The sequence below is a fragment of the Mobula birostris genome, chromosome 9 (assembly GCF_030028105.1).
Source record: "Mobula birostris isolate sMobBir1 chromosome 9, sMobBir1.hap1, whole genome shotgun sequence".
In the NCBI taxonomy this organism is placed as follows: domain Eukaryota; kingdom Metazoa; phylum Chordata; class Chondrichthyes; order Myliobatiformes; family Myliobatidae; genus Mobula; species Mobula birostris.
Genome location: NC_092378.1, coordinates 144,276,843 through 144,300,287, shown reverse-complemented (window position 1 = coordinate 144,300,287; position 23,445 = coordinate 144,276,843). Strand labels below are relative to the sequence as shown.

The window sequence follows — 23,445 nt, the reverse complement described above, 5'->3', positions numbered from 1 at the left end:
GTACAGAGGAGTTGTCAGGGGTAAGTTTTTTAAGCAGAGAGTGGTGAGTGCATGGAATGGGCTGCCGGTGGAGGCAGAAATGATAGTGTCTTTTAAGAGACTCCTGGATGGATACATGGAGCTAAGAAAAATAGAGGGCCATGGGTAAGCCTAGGTAGTTCTAAGGTAAGGACATGTTCAGCACAGCTTTGTGGGCCAAAGGGCCTGTATTGTGCTGTGGGTTTTCTATGTTTCTATGTTTTAAAACGATCAACAATCTGAATTACTTGGATTATAATGTCATGAAGTAATGTAAATTAATGGATTTTAAACTTTCCACTTTCACACTCAAGCATATGTGGAGAGAGAATTTGTACAAGCCAATGACAGCTCCTGCCTCAATTTGATTATTATTGTAGAAGGATATTCCAGTCACTGTGTGTGTGCTGTGACATACAAGACAGAATAAAAGTTGCAGGTTTTGTCTTACTATGTACATTGGCAGTTACAGTAGAAAAAATTTGGAAGAGTCTGATGGAAACTTCTGGTATAGTATTATTTATTATGTTTATTGCACTAGAGCAGCACAGTATAAATGTCCAACTTGTAGCCCTGAGCCAAAAACATCTAAAATCTGAACTCCGTGAAACTTTAAAAAATATTACACTTATTGGATATATTAATATGAATATTTCTCAAAGTCTTGTATATGTTTAATATTTATTTAATTTACATTCTGGAAGGTATATATAAAGAAAGATCTAAATCCAGGTGAAGATAATGGGAAAAAAAACTTCAGATGCTGGAAACTTGAAACAAAAAAAACTAAATAATGCAACAATCAGGTTTAGGCAAAGTGGAAAATGAAACAGTCATTTTTTTGGAGGTCTGTGATATATTATAATCCACAGTTTGATAAAAGCATCTTAGTAAAACATAATGGAGTGCAAAATTCTTGTTCTGCATTCAATTAAAATAATTGCAGTTTCTTTGTTCCAGAATGTGCATTGCAACTGAAGAGAGCATTTTTTAGCATTTTCATACTGTTGAAGGGAGCAACTAGTGGCTTCATTATATGTTAGAATGTACTGATTTTTTTAGTAAATAGTACAAGTACATTGGCATCAGCGTGCCGAACAAGTCTGATAACACAGGTCCTATTTACAAAAACGTTTTGATAATTATGAAACACTTCATTTATAATTCGATCATCAGACTAATGCACCCTTAGGCTAGGCTCAGCTTCAGCTTTCTTCTGCTTTTTGTGTACAAGGGTCGTGTACCTTATTGCGGCAATTAATTCATTCGATTTGGTTTTTAAGTCACTAGCTCTCTGTAATATAGCTATTGCTGCAAATTAACGTCAACTTGTGTCATATTGAGGCTTCATATTAAAGATGATTCTGCATGATGGTGCTTACAGACAGAATATATTTTTAAATATCTGTGTTATGCTTTCGTAGGAATTATTTTTAGGTGATTAACTGCAGGAATCTTACTTGTATTTATGGGCTCTGTATGTCCTGATGTACAATTAATTTGAGAATTCACCCTCCAGTTTCACAAATAGTTGCCTGATTTCCAATTTTAATTACACTTAGCTTTAGTAGTACTGAGTTTTACTCTTTTTTTTAAAACTAATGATAAATTCCAGAATTACTTTTAACTTAGTGAAATTGTCCCAATTATTAGCAGTAAACCACCTGCTGGAGGAGCTCAGCTGGTCAAACAGCATCTGTGCATTGAAAAGAATTATCAATGTTTCATCTTAATCCTGTTGCTCCAAATTCCACCATCTGTAGTCTCTTGTGCCCAATCATTAAGTATGTTTAAAATTTAAAAATATGGGAATGGGGAATTTCATCCCAGTGATATTGTTAATACTTTAAAATATTACACAATATTTTCCTGCTATATTGTTTAAAAATGTTTTCTCTCATTCTTGTAGATGGAATAGTAGGTAAATCCAAAAAGATCCATTCAGTTGCACAGCCGTGACACTAACGCGTCTTCCTCCTTTTGGCTTTGATCATTTGATTTGCTTGTTTGGTTATCTGATGATTTCATTGATTTTTGATGTGCTGTGAACTTCACTGGAATCTTTATAATTCCATGTTCAGGATTTCCCTTCAATCATCAGGCTTTTGAACCAGAGGGGATAACTTCACTTCCACTCACCCCATCACTGAACTGCTTCCACAACCTTTGACTCACTTTCAAGGACTTTTCATCTCATGTTCTCGATTCCTTTTGCTTATTTATTATTTTTGCTTTCTTTTTGTGGTTGCAGTTTGTTGTCTTTTGCACATTGGTTGTTTGACTGTCTTGTTGGGTGCGGTCTTTCATTGATTATATTGTGTTTCCTGTATTTACTGTGAATGCCTGCAAAAACTGAATCTCAAGGTTGCATATGGTAACATGTGCTTTGATAAATTTATTTTGAACTTTGTAGGATATTGCAGTAGTGAGTTTGGAAAGGTGTGTGTGAGATTGACTTGAGTTATAGTCATAGAACAATAGCGCACAGATCCTGGCCTTTTGGCTCAGTGAATCCATGCCAAACATAGTGCCCACTTGGCTAGTCCCAATTTCCTGTGTTTGGCCCATATCACTCTAAGCCCATGTGCCTATACAAGTGCTTCTTAAAGGACACTATTAAACCTGCATGAACCACTTCCTCTGGCAGCTCCTTGCATATACTCACCACCTCTGCATAAAAATGTTGCCCCCTCAGATCCCTTTCAAATCGAGCTGCCTCGCCCCCTAAAGCTATGGCCCCTCTTTTTGGAGACACCTAAAGGGTACTGCGGTTGCTGGAAATCTGGAGCAACACACAAATACATGCAGGTTAGATGGATGTGGCTTTCTGAGTTATAGTAAAATGTAAATACATACTTCTGATTTTGAAAATTGTTTCCCTACAAGTTTGTTTAGTAAATTCTATATTGAAAGGCTGTCAGTTGACGTACGTGTAATGAAGTATCATGGTATCTACCAATGAGCATTTGAAATAGAAACAGAAGTAACTATTCAAACACTCATACCTGTGCTACATTCAATTTCAATGAAGTTGACCTCCAACCTCAGTGTACTAACTCCGTATTGCTTGATTTATTTACTGTATGTACAAAATATATTGACACAAAATTTCAGTGATGCTGAAGGGTGCTGTCAGGTTTCATGTGAAAACATCTGCACGGCCTTGAAATTCTATAGTTGTACTGTGGTTGATGTAACAGACTGAGGTTATAATATCACATCTGCAATTGATATAATACCAGATATTGCAGCAATGATAGGAGTTAAAGTCCCCCTGTCTCTGGAAGTTTGTGTCCACAATGTATCTTTGATATTGAAGGATTCAGGATTTTCCATGTATCAGCCAATTATTGTATCAAAGCCCCGTGTACAATCCAAATGATTCTTAAAATGAAGCACGATTAAAATAGTGCATACATATATAAAAAAATTATATCTTTGTACAGTACAGTTACATGGGCCACCGGTTGATTGAGGCAGCAGCTTATTTGGGACAACTCTTGAAGAACAAAAGCAAATCAAGAAAATCACCAGATCCCTTCGTTTATTTGGGCACTGTGCAACTTATTTGGGGCTTTAGACACTACACTGGGCTTAAAGAGAACAGTAGTGTGTACTTGTGTTCAAAAAGCAGTGATTTTTGTCACTGATAGTTGGTGAGAAATAATTGTTAAGACAATTCAGAACCGTTTTGCTCACTGCAGTTTCAGGCTTTCAGGCTTGGAGATGCTAGAAACAGCTGGGAGTGAAAATGAAACTATTTCACTACTTTAAGATACAATCTATGTAGAATTTGAAGGTATTGACAATCTTAAATGTTAAAATGAAAATGAAGATTTGGAGAATGCAGTCGTCAAAAGCAGTTGTATGAAGGCAGTCTGTTGTCTGCGTTGATTTTGTTCCATTTATAGTCAATCAAAAGAACACAGCAGTGTGCACTGGATGAATTCCTCCTGGTCCCAACATATCGATCGGGCTATGAAAAAGGCAAGACAGCGACTATACTTCATTAGGAGTTTGAAGAGATTTGGTATGTCAACAGAAACACTCAAAAACTTATATAGATATACCGTGGATAGTATTCTGATAGGTTGCATTACTGTCTGGTATGGGGCGGGGCGGGAGAGGGGGCTACTGCACAGGATCGAAAGAAGCTGCAGATGGTCATAGAGTTAGTCGGCTCCATCTTGGGTACTAGCCTACAAAGTACCTAGGACATCTTCAAGGAGCGGTGTCTCAGAAAGACAGCATCCATTATTAAGGACCTCCAGCACCCAGGGCTTGCCCTTTTCTCATTGTTACCATCAGGCAGGAGGTACAGAAGCCTTAAGGCACACACTCAGTGATTCAGGAACAGCTTCTTTCCTTCTGCCATCAGATTCCTAAATGGACATTGAACCCATGAGCACTACTTCACTTTTTTAATATACAGTGGCATGCAAATGTTTGGGTACCCCTGGTCAAAATTTCTGTTACTGTGAATAGCTAAGCGAGTAAAAAATGACCTGATTTCCAAAAGGCATAAAGTTAAAGATGACACATTTCTTTAGATATTTTAAGCAAGATTACTTTTTTATTTCCATTTTTTACAGTTTCAAAATAACAAAAAAGGAAAAGGGACCGAAGCAGAAGTTTGGGCACCCTTCATAGTCAGTACTTAGTAACACCCCCTTTGGCAAGTATCACAGCTTGTAAACGCTTTCTGTAGCCAGCTAAGAGTCTTTCAATTATTGTTTGGGGGATTTTTGCCCATTCTTCCTTGCAAAAGGCTTCTAGTTCTGTGAGATTCTTGGGCTGTCTTGCATGCACTGCTCTTTTGAGGTCTGCCACAGATTTTTGATGTTTAAGTTAGGAGACTGTGAGGGCCATGGCAAAACCTTCAGCTTGCGCCTCTTGAGGTAGTCTATTGTGGATTTTGTGGTGTGTTTAGGATCATTATCCTGTTGTAGAAGCCATCCTGTATTCATCTTCAGCTTTTTTTACAGATGGTGTGATGTTTGCTTCCAGAATTTGCTGGTATTTGATTGAATTCATTATTCTCTCTACCAGTGAAATGTTCCCCGTGCCACTGGCTGCAACACAATCCCAAAGCATGATGGATCCACCCCCATGCTTAACAGTTGGAGAGGTGTTCTTTTCATGAAATCTGCACCCTTTTTTCTCCAAACATACCTTTGCTCATTGTGGCCAGAAAGTTCTATTTTAAATTCATCAGTCCACAGGACTTGTTTCCAAAATACATCAGGCTTGTTTAGGTGTTCCTTTGCAAACTTCTGACGCTGAATTTTGTAGTGAGGAAATAGGAAAGGTTTTCTTCTGATGATTCTTCCATGAAGGTCATATTTGTGCAGGTGTCACTGTACAATAGAACAGTGCACCACCACTCCAGAGTCTGTTAAATCTTCCTGAAGGTCTTTTGCAGTCAAAAGGGGATTTTGATTTGCATTTGCCTTTCTAGCAATCCTACGAGCAGTTCTCTGGGAAAGTTTTCTTGGTCTTCCAGACCTGAACTTGACCTCCACCGTTCTTGTTAAATGCCATTTCTTAATTACATTACGAACTGAGGAAACGGCTACCTGAAAATGCTTTGCTGTCTTCTTATAGTCTTCTGCTTTGTGGGCATCATTTATTTTAATTTTCAGAGTGCTAGGCAGCTGCTTAGAGGAGCCCATAGCTGCTGATTTTTGGGACAAGGTTTGAGGAGTCAGGGTATTTATAAAGCTTTGAAATTAGCATCACCTGGCCTTTCCTAACGATGAATGTGAACAAGCCGTAGCCCTAACAAGGTATTTAAGTTCAGAGACCTTGGTAAAAGTTATCTGAGAGCTCAAATCTCTTGGGGTGCCCAAACTTTTGCATGGTGCTCCTTTCCCTTTTTTCACTCTAAAATTGTACAAAACAAAAATAATACACTAATCTTAAAATGTTGAAAAGAATGTTTCATCTTTAACTTTATGACTTTTGGAGATCAGTTCATCTTCTACTCACTTAACTATTCACAGTAATAGAAATTTTGACCAGGGGTGCCCAAACTTTTGCATGTTACTGTATATTCTGTTTTTGCATGATTTTTAATCTATTCAATATACATATACTGTAATTTTATTTATTTTTCGTCTGTATTATGTGTTGCATTGAACTGCTGCTGCTAAGTTAAGTCACATGCCGGTGATAATAAATCTGATTCTGAGGAACTTGCAGACAGTTTTATAGTATAGTAGTAGTATTGGTGGTGTTCAGATTTGTTCTGTATTTCATTTAAATACATAATTTGTTGTTCAGTTTATCTTTTTTAAAACTTTTTAACTAGTTCTGATCACCGAATAATAGGAAAGATATCAACAAAATAGGGAGAGTACAGAGAAGATTTACTAGAATGTTTCCTGGGTTTGAGCACCTGAATTACAGAGAAAGGTTGAACAAGTTAGACCTTTATTCTTTGGAGCGTAGGAAGGTTGAGGGGGGACTTGATAGAGGTATTTAAAATTAAGAGGGGGATAGATAGAGTTGACGTGGATAGGCTTTTTCCATTGAGAGTCGGGGAGATTCAAACAAGACATGAGTTGAGAGTTAGGGGGTAGCACGAGGGGGAACTTCTTTACTCAGAAAGTGGTGGCTGTGTGGAACGAGCTTCCAGTAGAAGTGATAGAGGCAGGTTCGATATTGTCATTTAAAGAAAAATTGGATAGGTATATGGACAAGAAAGGAATGGAGGGTTATGGGCTGAGTGCAGGTCGATGGGACTAGCTGAGAGTAAGAGTTCGGCATGGACGGGAAGGGCCGAGATGGCCTGTTTCCGTGTTGTAATTGTTATATGGTTAACAATTGAGACTTTGGCCCAATTAAGTAGTGGCCTCAATTAACTAAGGTTATTCGAATCCCGATGTGTCCCAATTAATCAGAATCCACTGTCTATTTATTTCAAATAACTGAATGACTACAGGATCATAAGTAGGTGTTGGAAATTGCTTTACAATACGGATTAAGGGGGTGCAAAACAGCATTGACTTGCATTAAGTATTTTGAATTTTAATATGCCATTTACTTTGCCTCTACCATTAATATGTGAGAACAATGTGATGATGCATCGGCAAATGTTTTTGTAGACGAAGTATGAAAGATGTAAGAATTTCATTGTGTATCTTCTATTGCCTGCAAAACTTATTATACCTATCCTGCTTTGTACTGCTTTATTTTTCTTTCCCTCTCATTTACCTTTGAGCTTGGATGTTAGAAAAGGAGCCATTAACAATTATTGCTTTCTCATCCTCTGTCTAGAAATTTGTATCCCAACCTAATTTCTCTTGATATACTGTTATCTTCAATGTCCTGTCATTGCCTTTCTAAATCATTTTTTAAAAACTACATTCAGCCCTCTTATTATCCTTTCCCCTTTGGTTTCTCTTCTCCATTTGCTCATTATCATCCAATGATTTATTCCACAAATTTGGTTCTTGCTCATTTAGGTCTCCCTGGTTTCCTGTCGCTCTTTGCCTATTACCCATTTTCTGTAAGTATGCCTTGTTTGTCATGTTTATTGGTGAAATTCAATTTGAGATGCAAACCTGCTGTTTGGGTAGGGAACCAGCCTCATCACCTGCAGTTCCTGCAGACTTGCTATTATCAGGGCTGAATGAGATAAAATTGATTTTAATTCCCTTCATATTCCAGAGTCTATTGACAGGACCCACAGATTGACACCAGCAAAATATGTAAAACTTTGCCAAGTATGACACCTATAGGTTTTTAAAAATTATTTTAAATGCTTTAGACTCTCAGCAATATTTGAAAATGTAATATTGAAATATTTTATTAGCTATATTTATTGATTAAATGCAGTTAAAAATAACAATGCTAGGTGAAGCAGAATAATTGCAAGCAACTCACCTCCTCCTCTGCTTCCTAACTCATTAAATTTAGGCAGATTTGGCATTGGATCTAAAAGGTGATTACCTTTTAGGGGATTCTGGGGATTTCAGGTAAGACTCTGGATTTCATGGGGAGTCAAGTAGCTTATCTATGTCTATAGATTTGATTCCACTGAATTATATGCTATGTCAGTTTTAAAGGTTTAAATTTTTATTTCAGGTATGAGAACTCATTTACTGACCACTTCTTTTCAAGTCTCAGACTTACTGGAAAGCATTTTGGAGAATTATGTAATTCTAAGCTTATAATTTCTTGTGAGCAACTGTATTTTTATCATCAAAATAGACTTTGGAATTCATAAGGGAAGACTGGCAAATACCTGACACTGGGAAGTCTTTGTAAATAGGAAGTGAGCCCAGATGTAAATTTTCTTTTGATACCTTGTCAAACTCATGTATTGCTGAACAGTTTAAAAGCAGATGCCTACGTTGGGTAGAATGGAATTGGATAATTGAGTCATTATAAGTTGATGAATTCATGTGAGCCATTTCTATCAAGTAAAAGGGCTTGTAATGTATAATATAAAAGAAAATTGGCAAGTATGTGACAGCAGGAAGTTTTAGTAACTAGGTAGTGAATCCAGATGTAAATTTATTTTAATATGTTTATGAAACTCCTATATTGCTAAGTTAGCTAAAACCAAGTTTTACCTAGTTCAGTATTGATTTTAAAAATGATATTTTCTCCTTTTCTAATTTTAACTCCCATGCCCACCCGCTTATTATTAGCAACTTTTATAGATTAAAAATGGGTGCTAGAGGTAAATTTAGATTTTCAATAGTATAGTGAAAATATAAATATTCTGGAGCTCCATTGGTATGAAAGTGTTGCGTGGGGATCTGTTAATGAGTAGAAATGATTGTAAATGTGAAAGTAAAATGTGTGGTAGAAATTGGATTTTTATGTGTGTGGCATTATCGCTATGTAAAAACAAAAACTTGTCTGTTAAGGTTAGAGTGCAACGTAAGTCAGTTTGAACTGACATCCTCGTTAATGCTGGTTTACTATTTAGCATCTGAGCTACTTGTTCTGTACTCCCTTTCTAGAACTTTATAGGACCAGAATCTAGATTAAAATAGTGACCATTTGTAGATTTTATTACTCCTTTTTATGTTTGTATATACATATTATTTTGTTATTCTTTTGATATAGATACTTGTAATCTGTGGATTCTCAATTATCTGTGCCGGTTAGCTTTGTCAGAATGACGCAAAGCCACTAAATGTCATTGACATGGTTCTTAAGATTTGCAGATAAAATTAATTATTTTAGTTTTGCAAATATTAAAAACTGTAAATATTTTGTTTTACAATAATCTTTTTATGCCCACCCCCACCATAATTGTAGATCTTTCCAATGTTGGAAACAGTGCAAAGATCACAAGTTGGCATAGTCATAGAGCATTACAGCATAGAAACAGGCCCTTTGGCCCATCTGGTCCATGCTAAACTATTATTCTGCCTTGTCACATTGGCCTTGGTAAGCTCAGTGTACAACTCTAAAGCAGTGGGAGGACCAAAATGTACACCCACTGTTTCCCCCTACAATCGCAAGTCTCTGGTATTGCATCGTACCTCCACGTCATTGTCTTGGGTCTTAATTGGATATGGAGATAATTTAGGGCCTTCTATTTATTCCTTCCATTTATTCTCTGCCAAAGCAGGAAGCTATATGCTGATCCTATTGTAATGTCTAGAAGTTGTAGCTGTAACATTTTGCTAACATTTACAAGGATTGTTGTCAGTTCCTGTTCTTCTCACAAGGACACTCCTGTGACATTTTACTCTGATCAAGCAGCATTCTATCTTGTAACACATTATGTGGATATAGACAATAGACAATAGGTGCAGGAGTAGACCATTCGGCCCTTCGAGTCAGCCCCGCCATTCACTGTGATCATGGCTGATCATCCACAATCAGTATCCAGTTCCTGCCTTATCCCCATAACCTTTGATTCTTCTATCTTTAAGAGCTCTATCCATCTCTTTCTTGAAAGCATCCAGAGACTTGGCCTCCACAGCCTCCTGGGGCAGAGCATTCCATACATCCACCACTCTCTGGGTGAAAAAGTTTTTCCTCAACTCCGTTCTAAATGGCCTAACCCTTATTCTTAAACTGTGGCCTCTGGTTCTGGACTTGCCCATCAGTGGGAACATGCTCCTTGCCTCCAGCATGTCCAATCCCTTAATAATCTTATGTTTCAGTAAGATCCCCTCTCAGCCTTCTAAATTCCAGAGTATACAAGCCCAGTCGCTCCAATCTTTCGACATATGACAGTCCCGCCATCCCGGGAATTAACCTTGTGAACCTACGCTGCACTCCCTCAATAGCAGGAATGTCCTTCCTCAAATTTGGAGACCAAAACTGCACACAGTACTCCAGGTGTGGTCTCACCAGGGCGCTGTACAGCTGCAGAAGGACCCCTTTGCTCTTGTGCTCAATTCCCCTTGTTATGAAGGCCAGCATGCCATTAGCTTTCTTCACTGCCTGCTGTACTTGCATGCTTGCTTTCAGTGACTGATGTAAAAGAACACCTAGTTCTCGTTGTGCTTCCCCTTTTCCTAACTTGACTCCATTTAGATAATAATCTGCCTTCCTGTTCTTATCACCAAAGTAGATAACCTCACATTTATCCACATTGAACTGTATCTGCCATGCATCTGCCCACTCACCCAGCCTGTCCAAGTAACCCTGCATTCTCATAACATCCTCCTCACATTTCACACTGCCACCCAGCTTTGTGTATTTGGCAGATTTGCTAATGTAACTTTTAATTCCCTCATCTAAATCATTAATATATATTGTAAACTGCTGCGGTCCTAGCACTGAACCCTGCGGTACCCCACTGGTCACCGCCTGCCATTCCAAAAGGGACCCGTTAATTGCTACTCTTTGTTTCTGTCAGCCAGCCAATTTTCAATCCATGTCAGTACTCTGCCCCCAATACCAAGTGTCCTAATTTTGCCCACTAATGTGGGACTTTATCAAAGGCTTTCTGAAAGTCCAGGTACACTACATCCACTGGCTCTCCCTTGTCCATTTTCATAGTTACGTCCTCAAAAAAATTCCAGAAGATTAGTCAAGCACGATTTCCCCTTCGTAAATCCATGCTGACTCGGACCAATCCTTTTACTGCTATCCAGATGCGTCGTAATTTCATCTTTTATAATTGACTGCAGCATCTTTCCCACCACTGACGTCAGGCTAACCGGTCTATAATTCCCTGTTTTCTCTCTTCCTCCCTTCTTGAAGAGAGGGACAACATTAGCCACCCTCCAATCCACAGGAACTGATCCTGAACCTATAGAACATTGGAAAATGATTACCAATGCATCCACGATTTCTAAAGCCACCTCCTTAAGCACCCTGGGATGCAGACCATCAGGTCCAGGGGACTTATCAGCCTTCAGACCTAATAGCCTATCCAACACCATTTCCTGCCAAATATAAATTTCCTTCAATTCATCCATTTCCTAGGTCCTTTGACCACTATTACATCTGGGAGATTGTTTGTGTCTTCCCTGGTGAAGGCAGATCCAAAGTACCTGTTCAACTCGTCTGCCATTTCCTTGTTCCCCATAATAAATTCACCAGCTTCTGTCTTCAAGGGCCCAATTTTGGTCTTAACTATTTTTTTCCTTTTCACATACCTAAAGAAGCTTTTACTATCCTCCTTTATATTCTTGGCTATTTTACCTTCGTACCTCATTTTTTTCTCCGCGTATTGCCTTTTTAGTTACCTTCTGTTGCTCTTTAAAAGTTTCCCAATCCTCCGGCTTCCCACTCGTCTTTGCTATGTTATACTTCTCTTTTATTTTTATACTGTCCATTACTTCCCTTGTCAGCCACGGCCTCCCCTTACGCCCCTTAGGATCTTTCTTCCTCTTTGGAACGAACTGATCCTGCACCTTCCGCATTATTTCCAGAAACACTTGCCATTGCTGTTCCACTGTCATCCCTGCTAGGGTATTGTTCCATTGAACTTTGGCCAGCTCCTCCCTCATAGCACCATAGTTCCCTTTGTTCAGCTGTAATACTGACACTTCCGAGTTTCCCTTCTCCCTCTCAAATTGTAGATTAAAACTTATCATATTATGGTCACTACCTCCTAATGGCTCCTTTACCTCGAGGTGCCTGATCAAATCTGGTCCATTGCACAACACTAAATCTAGAATTGCCTTCTCTCTGGTAGGCTCCAGTACAAGCTGTTCTAAGAATCCATCTCGGAGGGACTCCACAAACTCCCTTTCTTGGGGTCCAGTACCAACCTGATTCCTCCAGTCTACCTGCATGTTGAAGTCCCCCATAACAACTGTAGCATTACCTTTGCAACATGCCAATTTTAACTCTTGATTCAACTTACACCCTACACCCAGACTACTGTTTGGGGGCCTGTAGATAACTCCCATTAGGGTCTTTCTACCTTTAGAATTTCTCAGTTCTATCCATACTGACTCTATGTCTCCTGATTCTATGTCCCCTCTCGCAAGGGACTGAATATCTTTCCTCACCAACAGAGCCACCCCCACCCCCTCTGCCCATCAGTCTGTCCTTTTGATAGGATGTATACCCTTGAATATTCATTTCCCAGGCCCTGTCCACTTGAAGCCATGTCTCTGTTATTCCCACAACATCATACTTATCAATTTCCAACTGTGCCTCAAGCTCATATAACAGGAATTCTGCAGATGCTGGAAATTCAAGCAACACACATGAAAGTTGCTGGTGAATGCAGCAGGCCAGGCAGCATCTCTAGTAAGAGGTGCAGTCGACGTTTCGGGCCGAGACCCTTCGTCAGGACCGACCGAGAGAAGAGATAGAGATTTGAAAGTGGGAGGGGGAGATCCGAACTGACAGGAGAAGACAAGAGGGGGAGGGATGGAGCTAAGAGCTGGAAGGTTGATTGGCAAGAGGGGTACGAGGCTGGAGGAGGGAGAGGATCATGGGATGGGAGGCCAAGGGAAAAAGAAAGGGTGGTCACATGAAAGGAGTTCCCACTGTGTGCTCATAATTTATCACTTTTTTGGCAGGTTAGCATAATTATTGGTATTTCTCTTGTTGGGGCAGAACCTTGTGCATTAATGCGTCATGGTATCCCCATGAAAAGGAAACCTAGCTCTTGACATTTATTGCTGTTTACAGGATCTGAATTTTCTGAGCTTACCATTGCATTGTATATTGTAACATACTTGTATTTGCCACCATCTTTGGAAGGCCTATAGCTCTATATAATTCTTCTGTTTAAGCTAGTGTCAATTTATCTAAAGCTTGTAGCATCCCTTTAACATTTTTTAAATGAAATGCCAGTAATTTCCTTAATAGCTTATTGAACAAGTGTGTGGCCCTATCAAATTTTTATGGGTTTTATTTTTTAATAAGTTCAATTGACTTGTGAATTAATATTTGAGCAGGTGCTCAATAATCCAAGATAATTGCATATAGTAGTTTCAGTGGGAAAACTTCTTGACCATATCAGATTTTAACATTAGTTATTTTCACAAGCATATATTTTTAAAATAATGGAATACATACTGTTGTAATTAAAATATATTCATTGGAAATCATTGTGCTGGCTTCTGTATAAATGTAGATGTTTAAGAATTAGATTTAACGCAGCTGACTTAAAATGCTGTTATTTATATGTTTATTTTCACAGATTATTTGCCAACAATGAGTATTCTCTTTGATGAGAGGAAATGATTTCATCAGCAGATACAGAGCAGGCATTGAAATATACAAAGCTTTCAGTGGTGTTCCCATCAATAGTTGTTGGGTGTGAAAATCCTTGAAAACCATTGAGTAACTGGAAATAAAAACAATTTCTGGTAGATTTCCGTTGACGAGGTTCATCATGACTACATCAGCTATTAGACGGCAGATGAAAAACATAGTGAATAATTATTCTGAAGCTGAAATTAAAGTCCGTGAGGCGACCTCCAATGATCCCTGGGGACCTTCTAGTTCCTTAATGACTGAAATTGCAGATCTAACTTACAATGTTGTGGCATTTTCAGAAATAATGAGTATGATATGGAAGCGTCTTAATGATCACGGCAAGAATTGGCGACATGTTTACAAGGCTCTGACGCTGTTAGACTATATGATAAAAACTGGATCTGAAAGAGTTGCACAACAGTGCAGAGAAAACATATTTGCCATTCAGACCCTGAAAGACTTTCAGTACATTGATCGTGATGGCAAAGATCAAGGCATAAATGTACGTGAAAAGTCAAAGCAACTTGTAACTTTGTTGAAAGATGATGACCGGCTTAAGTCAGAGAGAACACAGGCTCTTAAAACAAAAGAACGTATGGCTCAAGTAGCCACAGGAGTAGGAAGCAATAATCAAATTACTTTTGGTCGTGGGTCTAGCCAGCCTAACCTGTCCACCAGTTATTCAGAACATGAGTATGGAAAATCAGGAGGATCACCCGCTTCATATCATGGTTGTGAGTATACTATTTTGTTTTCAGTTCTGTCCATCCTTTCTGCTTTTTGTTAATGCATATTGCATCCTTGCAGTGTAAGTACTATTAAAAATATGAAGTTGGATCTTTTGCAATTATCCATTTGTATTTCACTTAATGTTTTAATTATATGTTGACTATATTTAAAATTGTACATTTTTTATTTGTGTTATAGTGCCTTGCAATAAGTTAAAGTAAAAATTCATGAAAATCATTCATCATCATCATTGTCTCAAAGAGTCATGTGAGTGTGGAATGAGCTGCCAGTACAAGTGGTCCATGCGAGCTCAATTTCAACATTTAAGAGAAGTTTGGATAGGTACATGGATAGTCGGAATATGGAGGGCTATGGACCCGGTGCAGGTCGATGCGAGTGGGCAGTTTAAATAGCTTTGGCATGGACTAGATGGGCTGAATGGCCCATTTCTGTGGTGTACTTCTCTATGACTCTATGTGCTGTGTCGTATGACATGGGCAATCATGGTCTTCTATCAGTCTTTAATCTTAAAGGTCTAAGTTCAGGAGCAGCTTCTTCCCCCTCTGCCATCAGATTTCTGCATGGGCATTGAACCGATGAACACTATCTCAACAAATTTCACTACATACGTCAGTAATATTAAATCCGATTCTAATAAGCTCTTCAAAATGTTTGTCTGCTCATCCCTTGAGGTAACTCATGAACGTCATGTGCTGTTGACCACGACTTTTTCTTCCATCAATTTTTCCTGTCACTGCAAAATGTTTGAGCTTCTCTTTCCTCAGTACAGGTCCCAGAAATTCCAGCTGCTGTTTCCTAATTAGATATCAACTCTCTTCTTGCTTCAGCTTTTCGCAACACTTCCTCATACGTTAGTCTGTTCTTCCACAATATTTTCATCATTCTTCTCAAAAGCCACATTTCTGCAGCTTCAAGTGTTCCCTCATTTTGGTTTATTGAAAATCAATAAAACAGTTAAAATGTTTAATTGAGGCAAAGCTTGTTTAAAATTAGAGTATCAAAGGCAAGTTGGGCAATCTACTCCAGACATATATATAGATCAATGAAAGGCTAATGGAATTCTGAATACGAACTGAAGGGATGAAATAGGCCTTTTGGTCCATTATATCCATGCTGACCTTTTTTGTTCATGTTCTGCACTCATTCCATTGCCTACATTACCAGTACCCTTCCATGCCTTGGCCTATTTAAGCACATCTTTAAATGACTCTTGAACATGTGATTGTACCTAACTCTACCTTCTCTAGCAGTGAGTTCCATATATTAACCACTACATTAAAACAACACTTCACTTAAATCCTCTTTACAGTTTCTTCCTGTAACTGTAAATATGTATTTTTCATTTTAATGCTCCTACCATGAGAAAAAGATTCTGACTATCTACCATATCTATATCCCCTCTAATTTTATATACATCTGTCTGGTCACTGCTTGGTCTCCTTTTCTGCAGTTAAAACAAACCTTACCTGTTCAAACATTACCCCATCATTAAATGTTCCAATCCAGGTAACATCCTGTTGAATCACCTCTGCAAGATCTCCAGTGTAATCACATCTTTCCAATAATGTTGCCATGAGAATTACACATACTGCACAAGTGTGGTCTAACCAATGTTTTATAAAATTGCAGCATAATGTCCCAACTTCTATATTCTGTGCCCCAACTTATGAAGGTAAGAACCTCATTCATCTTCACCATCCGATTTACTTATCTAAACCGACCGACTATTAATGCGCCTGGATGCAGTGAACGTGGAGAGGTTATTTCAAATAGTCGGTGAGTCCAGGACCATGCGGCACAGACTCAGAATAGAAGTACATCCCTCTAGAACAGAAATGATTATGAATTTTTTTAACCAAAGGGTGGTGAATCTGTAGAATTCTTTGCCACTGACATCTGTGGGGCTCAAGACATTGGGCATATTTAAAATGTAAGTTGATAGATTCTTGATTAGTAAGGCTGTCAAAAGTTATGGAGAAAAGATAGGAGAATAGAGCTGAAAGGGAAAATAAATCAGCCATGATCAAGTGGTGAAGCAGACTCAATGGGCTGAATGACCTATTTCTACCTCTGTATCTTTTTGGTGTATGTTTTCACTTTCAGGGATCTATGGACTTGAAACCTAGTATCATTCCTTCGCACCCTACCATGTCCTACTCCTACTTGACTTCCCATTAGGCATCATTTCACACAAGCATATAGCAGAGAATATGGCCTTTGGCCCACAATGCCCCTGGTGACCATGATGCCAATTCAAATGACACGTTGCCCTGCACGTGTTCTATATCCATCTATTTCCCCTCTGTCTAAGTAGCTCTTAAATGTCACATTTGTCTCTGTTTCCACCACCTCACCTGGCAGCACAGTCTTAAGCAGCTACCAGTGTGAAAAAACTGGCCACATAAATCTGCTTTAAACTTTTCCCCCTCTCACTTTAAAGGTATGCCCTCTGGTATTTGAATTTTCATCATGGGGGAAAAAGATTCTATCTCCCTTGTCTATACCTCTTGTAATTTTATATACTTCTATCGGGTCACCTGTCAAGTTCTGATGCTCGAGAGAAAGCAATCAAAGTTTGTCCAGCCTCTCCTTGCAGCTAATATTCTCTAATCTAGGCACTTCTGCACCCTTTGCAAAAACACCACTCCCTTATTGTAATATGCTGACCAGAACTGTATACAGTACTCTAAATATGGCCTAACCAAAGTCTCGTACAGCTACAAAATGACTTTCCAACTTTTACTGTATGCTCAACACCCTGACCAATGAAAGCAAGTAAGCCCCATGTCGTCTGACCACTCTATCTGCTTTTGTTGCCACTTTCAAAGAGATGTGAACTTGCATCCCTTGTTCACTTTGTATATCAGTGGTCTTAAGGATCTTGCCATTTACTATATACTTCTGTCTTGCATTTTACTTTCCAAATGGCACCATCTCACACTTGTTCAGATTAAACTTTGTATGCTTTTCTCTTGCCCTTGATCTCCCAAAGTGAACCATTGTCATACTTGGCTGCATTAAATTCCGTAAGACATAGGAGCAGAAGTTTTGATTCATGAATATTTGTCACATGTACATCAAAACTAAGTGAAATGCATTGTTTTGACACCCAAGGGTGTGCTGATACCAGCCCGTAATGTCACCACACATTCCAGTGCCAACATAGCATGCCCACAATGCTTGGCAGAACAACACAGAACACGACTTCCCACTCACATACTGAGATAGTCCTTTAATCCCAGGACAGGCCTCCTGTTTCAGCCTTTAGTAAACTCGGGCCTCTAGATACCTGACTTCAACCTCCCCAGCAGAATCGCAGAGATTTGCAGATTGGGCTCTGGCCAATGGGCCTTGACTTCTGGACCTGCAATTCAGCCCTTGGGCCTCAATCCTCAGCATTGATCCTAAGCATATCGGCCCATTGAGTCTGGTCCGTCATTCAGTCATGGCTGATTTATTTTCCCTTTAAACCCCATTTTTCTGCCTTCTCCCTATAAGCTTTGATACCCTTACTAATCAAAAAATCCATCAACCTCCACTTTGAATAGGTGCAATGACTTGACTTCCATAACCATCTGTGGCAGTGAATTCCACAGATTCACTATCCTCTGGCTAAAGAAATTCCTTCCAATCTCTGTCCTCAAAGGATGTCCTTCTATTCTGAGGCTTTGCCTTCTGGTCCTAGACTCTCCTCATATTGAAAATATCCTCCATGTCCACTCTATCAGGGCTTTTAATATTTGGTAGGTATCAGTGAGATTCCCACCCACATTCTTCTAAACTCCAATGAGTACTGGGTCAGAGCTATCAACTGCTCTATATGTTAAACTTTTTATTCCAGGGATCATTCTTGTAAACTTTCCCTGGATCCTCTCCAATGCCAGCACATCCATCCTTCGATATGCTTGAATCCCTGAATCTCTTTATTTGTGTTGTGCATTTCCCAGCACTTTTGCAATCCCAGCGCTGGTTCTTGTGATGCTTATCCTGGGCTGTCAACCTGAAAATAATCCTGTTATCCTCCTTGCTGTTCACCATTTATTGCCTCTTAGCTAATCCTGCAAGGCTTTGTAAATACAGGTTGAGCACCCTTTAACCACGATGCTTGGGGCTGGAAGAGTTTCGGATTTCTGATTTTTTTTTTGGATTTTGGAATACTTGCATCTATATATTGAGGTACCTAGGTGGTGGTACCCAAATCTAGAAACGGAATCCATTTTTAATCAGTGTACACATATACCCTGAAGATAATTTTCTATAATATTTTTTAGTAATTTTGTGCATGAAACAGTAACGTGTACATTAAGCTATCAGAAAGGTAAGCTATCACTACCTCAGCAGCCTGGGTGGACTGTCAGTGGCTGTTTGGTATCACCATCATTCCTGACCCTGAATTCATGTGGTAAGCTGTCTTTGTCTTCCACTTGTTCATCACACACATGGACTGATGTAGCCATTCAGCATCTTAGATTTTCATCAGCAACAACCTTGCCTAACTCATCAATGAATTTCTCTGCTGCTTCATGATAGCAAACACTTTATCATTGCAAATCTTAAAAAATTTAATGCCCTGCCTTTTCTTAAATTTCTGCAACCAACCTGCTAAATATTCACAATTACCTTCAATTTTCAGTTTGTTGATAGATCCTTGCTTGTTTCATGATCCCCATACATTAGCAGCATACGTTCACTCCATAAAATTGTAAGGCTATAAGATGTGGGAGCAGAATTAAGCCATTTGGCCCATTGAGTCTGCTCTGCTATTTCATCAAGGCTGATCCATTTTCCTGAGTCTTAATCTCCTGCTTCCTCTCCGTATCCCTTCACCCCCGACCAATCAAGAATCTGCTTTAAATATATGTAAAGACTTGGCCTCCACAGCCAGCTGTGGGAACGAATTCACCACTCTGTGGCTAAGGAAATTCCTCCTCTTTTCCGTTTAAAAGGATGCCCCTCTATTTTGAGGCTGTGTCCTCTGATCCTAGACTCTGCAACCATTGGAAACATCCTCTCCACATCCACTCTATCAAGGCCTTTCAACATTCAATAGGTTTCAATGAGGTCATGCCTCGTTCTTCTGAATTCATTGAGTATAGGCCCAGAGCCATCATATGCTCTTCATATGACAAGCTGTTCAATCCTGGAATCATTTTCGTGAACCTCCTTGGAACCCTCTCCAGTGCCAGCACATCCTTTCTAAGGGGCCTAAGACTGTTTACAATACTCTGTGAGGCCTCAGCAGTGCTTTATAAAGCCTCAACATTACATCCTTGTTTTTATATTCTAATCCTCTTGAAGTGAATGGCAACATCACATTCGCCTTCCTCACCACTGACTCAACCTGCAAATTAACCTTCAGAGAATCGTGCACAAGGGCTCCCAAGTCCCTTTGTGCCTCTGATTTTTGTATTTTCTCTCCACTTAGAAAATAGCCTACCCTTTTATTTCTTTTAGCCAAGTGCATGACCATACGCTTCCCGACACTGTAATTCCATCTGCCACTTCTTTGCCCATTCTGCTAATCTTAAGTCCTTCTGTAGCCTCTCTATTTTCTCAAAGCTACCTCCACATATCTTCATATCATCAGCAAACTTGGGAACAAAGCAATCAATTCCATCACAAAGTTATTAACATGTAATGTAAAAAGAATCGGTCCCAACACAGACCCCTGTGGAACACCACTGGACACCAGCAGCCAATCAGAAAAGGCTCCCTTTATTGCCACTCTGCTTCCAGCCAATCAGCTACCTGCTTTATCCTGGTTATTATCTCTCCTGTGATACCATGGGCTCTTAACTTGTTAAGTAGCCTCATGTGTAGCACCTTGTCAGAGGCCTTCTGGAAATCCCAATACATCACTTCAACCAATTCTCCTTTGTCTATCTTGCTTGTTATTTCTTCATAGAATTCCAACAGATTTGTCAGGCAAGATTTTCCTTGAGGAAACCACGCTGACTACGGCCTGTTTTATCACGTGCCTCCAAGTACAATGAAGTCACATGCTTAACAATTGACTTCAACATCTTCCCAACCACTCAGGTCAGACTAACTGCCCTATAGTTTCCTTTCTTCTGCTTCTTTCCTTTCTTGAAGAGTGGAGTGACATTTGCAATTTTTGAGTCTTCCGGAACCATTCCGGAATCTAGTGATTCTTAAAAGATCATTACTAATGCCTCCACGATCTCTTCAGTCAGCTCTTTCAGAACCCTGGGATGTATACCATCTGGTCCAGGTGACTTATTTACCTTCAGACCTTTCAGTATCTCAAGAACTTTCATCCTAGTAATGACAAGTTCACACACTTCTGACCCGTGACATTCTGGAACTTCCACCATACTGCTAGTGTCTTCCACCGTGAAGACTGATGCAAAATGCTTGCAACACACACAAAATGCTGGAGGAACTCAGCTGGCCATGCAGCATCTATGGACAAAAAGCACAGTTGATGTTTTGGGCCCTGAAACGTCGACTGTACTTCTTTCCATAGATGTTGCCTGGCCTGCTTAACTCCTCCAGCATTTGCAGATTTTTCCTCTTTGTTTCTAATGTAAAATACTGACTCAGTTCATCCGCTATTTCTTTGTCCCCATTACTACCTCACCAGTGTTGTTTTCCAGTTTCGCCTCTCTTTTACACTGTATGTAGCTGAAGAAACTTTTGGTATCCTCTTTAATCATACTTTCATATTCCATCTTTTCCTTAATGACATTTTTTCATTGCCTTCTGTTGGGTTTTAAAAGCTTCCCAATCCTCTAATTTCACACTAATTTTCCCTCTATTATGTGCCCTCTCTTTGGCTTTTATGTTGTCCTTGACTTCTCTTGTTAGCCACAGTTGTATCATCTTGCCTTTAGAATACTACTTCCTCTTTGAAATGTATATCTGTGTCTTCCAAATGGTTGCTAGAAATTCCAGCCATTCTTGCCTTTGCTGCTGTGCTGTCATCCCTGCCAGTGTTCTTTTCCAATCAATTTTGACCAGCTTCTCTCTCCTGCCTCTGTAATCCCCTTTTCTCCACTGTAATACTGATAAATCTGTCTTTAGCTTCTCCTCAAATTTCAGGGAGAATTTGATCATATTATGATCACTTGCCCTTAAGGTTTTTTTTTACCTGAAGTACATTGCATAACACCCAATTCAGAACAGCTGATCTCCTAGTGGGCTCAACCACGAGCTGCATTAAAAAGCCATCTCGTAGCCATTCTAGAAATTACCCCTCTTGGGATCCAGCACCAACCTGATTTTCCCAATCTACCTGTACATTAAAATCTCCCAGGTCTATTGTAACATTCTCCTTTTGGCATGCTTGTTCTATTTCCTGTTGTCATTTGTAGACCATATCCTTACTGTTGTTTGGGGGTCTGTATGTAACACCCATCAGGGTATTTTTTTTTTAACCCTTGCAGTTCCTTGGCTCTATCCACAACCATTTAACACCTTCTGACCCTACACCACCTCTCTTGAATAATTTTATTTCATTTTTTACCAACAGAGTACCACCTCCTCTGCCTACCTGCCTGTCCTTTCGATGCAGTATATATCCTTGTTAAACTCCTAGCTATAATCTTCTTTCAGCCATGATTCACTGATGTCTACATCATCATGCATGCCAATCTTTAACTGTGTTACAAGTTCATCTACCTTATTCCATATACTGTGCAGATTCAAATATGATACCTTCAATCTTGTATTTACCCTTTTTGATTTTGTCCACTTTTTACATTGCAACTCATCCTGCTGACTGCAATTTTGCCCTATCATCAGCCTTTCATGCCAGGAGTCTCACAACACATTTCCTTTGTTTGTAAGCCAACTATCTCATTCTCAGCACTCACTCCAGTTCCCATCCCCATGCCAAATTTACTTAAACCCTTCTGAACAACTCTAGGAAACCTGCTCGCTAGGATATTGGACCCCCTCGGCTTCAGGTGTAACTCATCCCTTTTGTACAGGTAATACCTTCCCCAGAAGAGATCCCAATGATCCATAAATCTGAACCCCTTCCCCCGGCACCAGTTCCTCAGCTGTGCATATTCCTGCCAGATCATCCTGTTCTTTCCCTCACTGGCTCATGGCACAAGCAGCATCCAGAGATTACTACCCTTGGAGGTCCTGTTTTTCCATTTTCTACCTAGCTCCTTAAAGTCTCACTTCAGGACCTCCTCACCTTGTCTACCTATGTCATTGGTGCCAATATGTACCAAGACTTTTTGCTGCTCACCCTTGCCCTTGAAAAGGCCATGGAGCCACAATGAGACGTCCCTGATTCTGGCACCAAGGAGGCTACATACCATCTATGTGTCTATATATAGCCCACAGAATCTAGTCTCTGTTCCTCTGACTGTGGAATCTCCTATCAACACTGCAGTCCTTTGCACCTCTCTGCTGCTCTGAGCCATAGCACCAAACACAGTGCCAGAGACCCAGTCATTGTGGCTCCTCCCATAGGTCATCCTGCTCAAGAGTACCTAAGATGTATACTTATTATTAAGGAGAATGGCCACAGGTGTATTCTGCATTGGCTGTGCATTTCTCCTCTCTCTGACAGTCACCCAGTTACCTGTCTCCTGCAACCTATGGGTGACTACCTTACTGTAGCTCTTATCTATCTCATGTTGAGTTGAAAGTCATCGAGCTGCAGCTTTAGTTCCTTAATACATTCTCTCAGGAGCTGGAGCCCAGTGCAACTGGTGCAGATGTCAGACGTCCTACATCCCAGACACAGTACAAAACACTGCCCTGGAGTCATTTTCATGACACTATTATGCCTTAATAGACAAAGGATAAACAAATAAGTACAAAAAGAGAGAAACTTGTCTGATACTTTATCTAGTTCAAGCCTGATCTCGCCTAAGCGTAATGAGCCAAAGCCACTCTAAACGCTGGCTCACTCAAACAAATGGCTGCTCCACTTGGACTTGAGTTATTTTTATTCGCCTTTTCTAATGAATTCCTCTTGTTGATTAAGTTGTGCTGCAACCAGAGAAAGTGTCGGAAAGCTCTGCCTTTTAAATCTTGATCATGGACCTGATT

The 23,445-nt window shown here is 39.6% G+C and overlaps 1 protein-coding gene across 5 annotated transcripts in view; it reads left to right on the top strand.

The window, feature by feature from the left end:
- Window positions 1-23,445, top strand: part of epn2 (epsin 2) — a 72,450-nt gene that overhangs the window by 14,649 nt on the left and 34,356 nt on the right. For 2 of the 5 annotated variants that reach the window (XM_072269037.1, XM_072269040.1), the window contains exon 2: window positions 13,604-14,396. In XM_072269037.1, the coding sequence (XP_072125138.1) occupies window positions 13,799-14,396 (598 nt within the window). In that variant the 5' untranslated portion in view covers window positions 13,604-13,798. Of the gene's footprint in view, window positions 1-3,929; window positions 4,049-7,484; window positions 7,529-8,155; window positions 8,178-13,603; window positions 14,397-23,445 lie in introns of those variants that run through there. The other 3 variants (XM_072269038.1, XM_072269039.1, XM_072269041.1) reach the window with 3 other exon arrangements.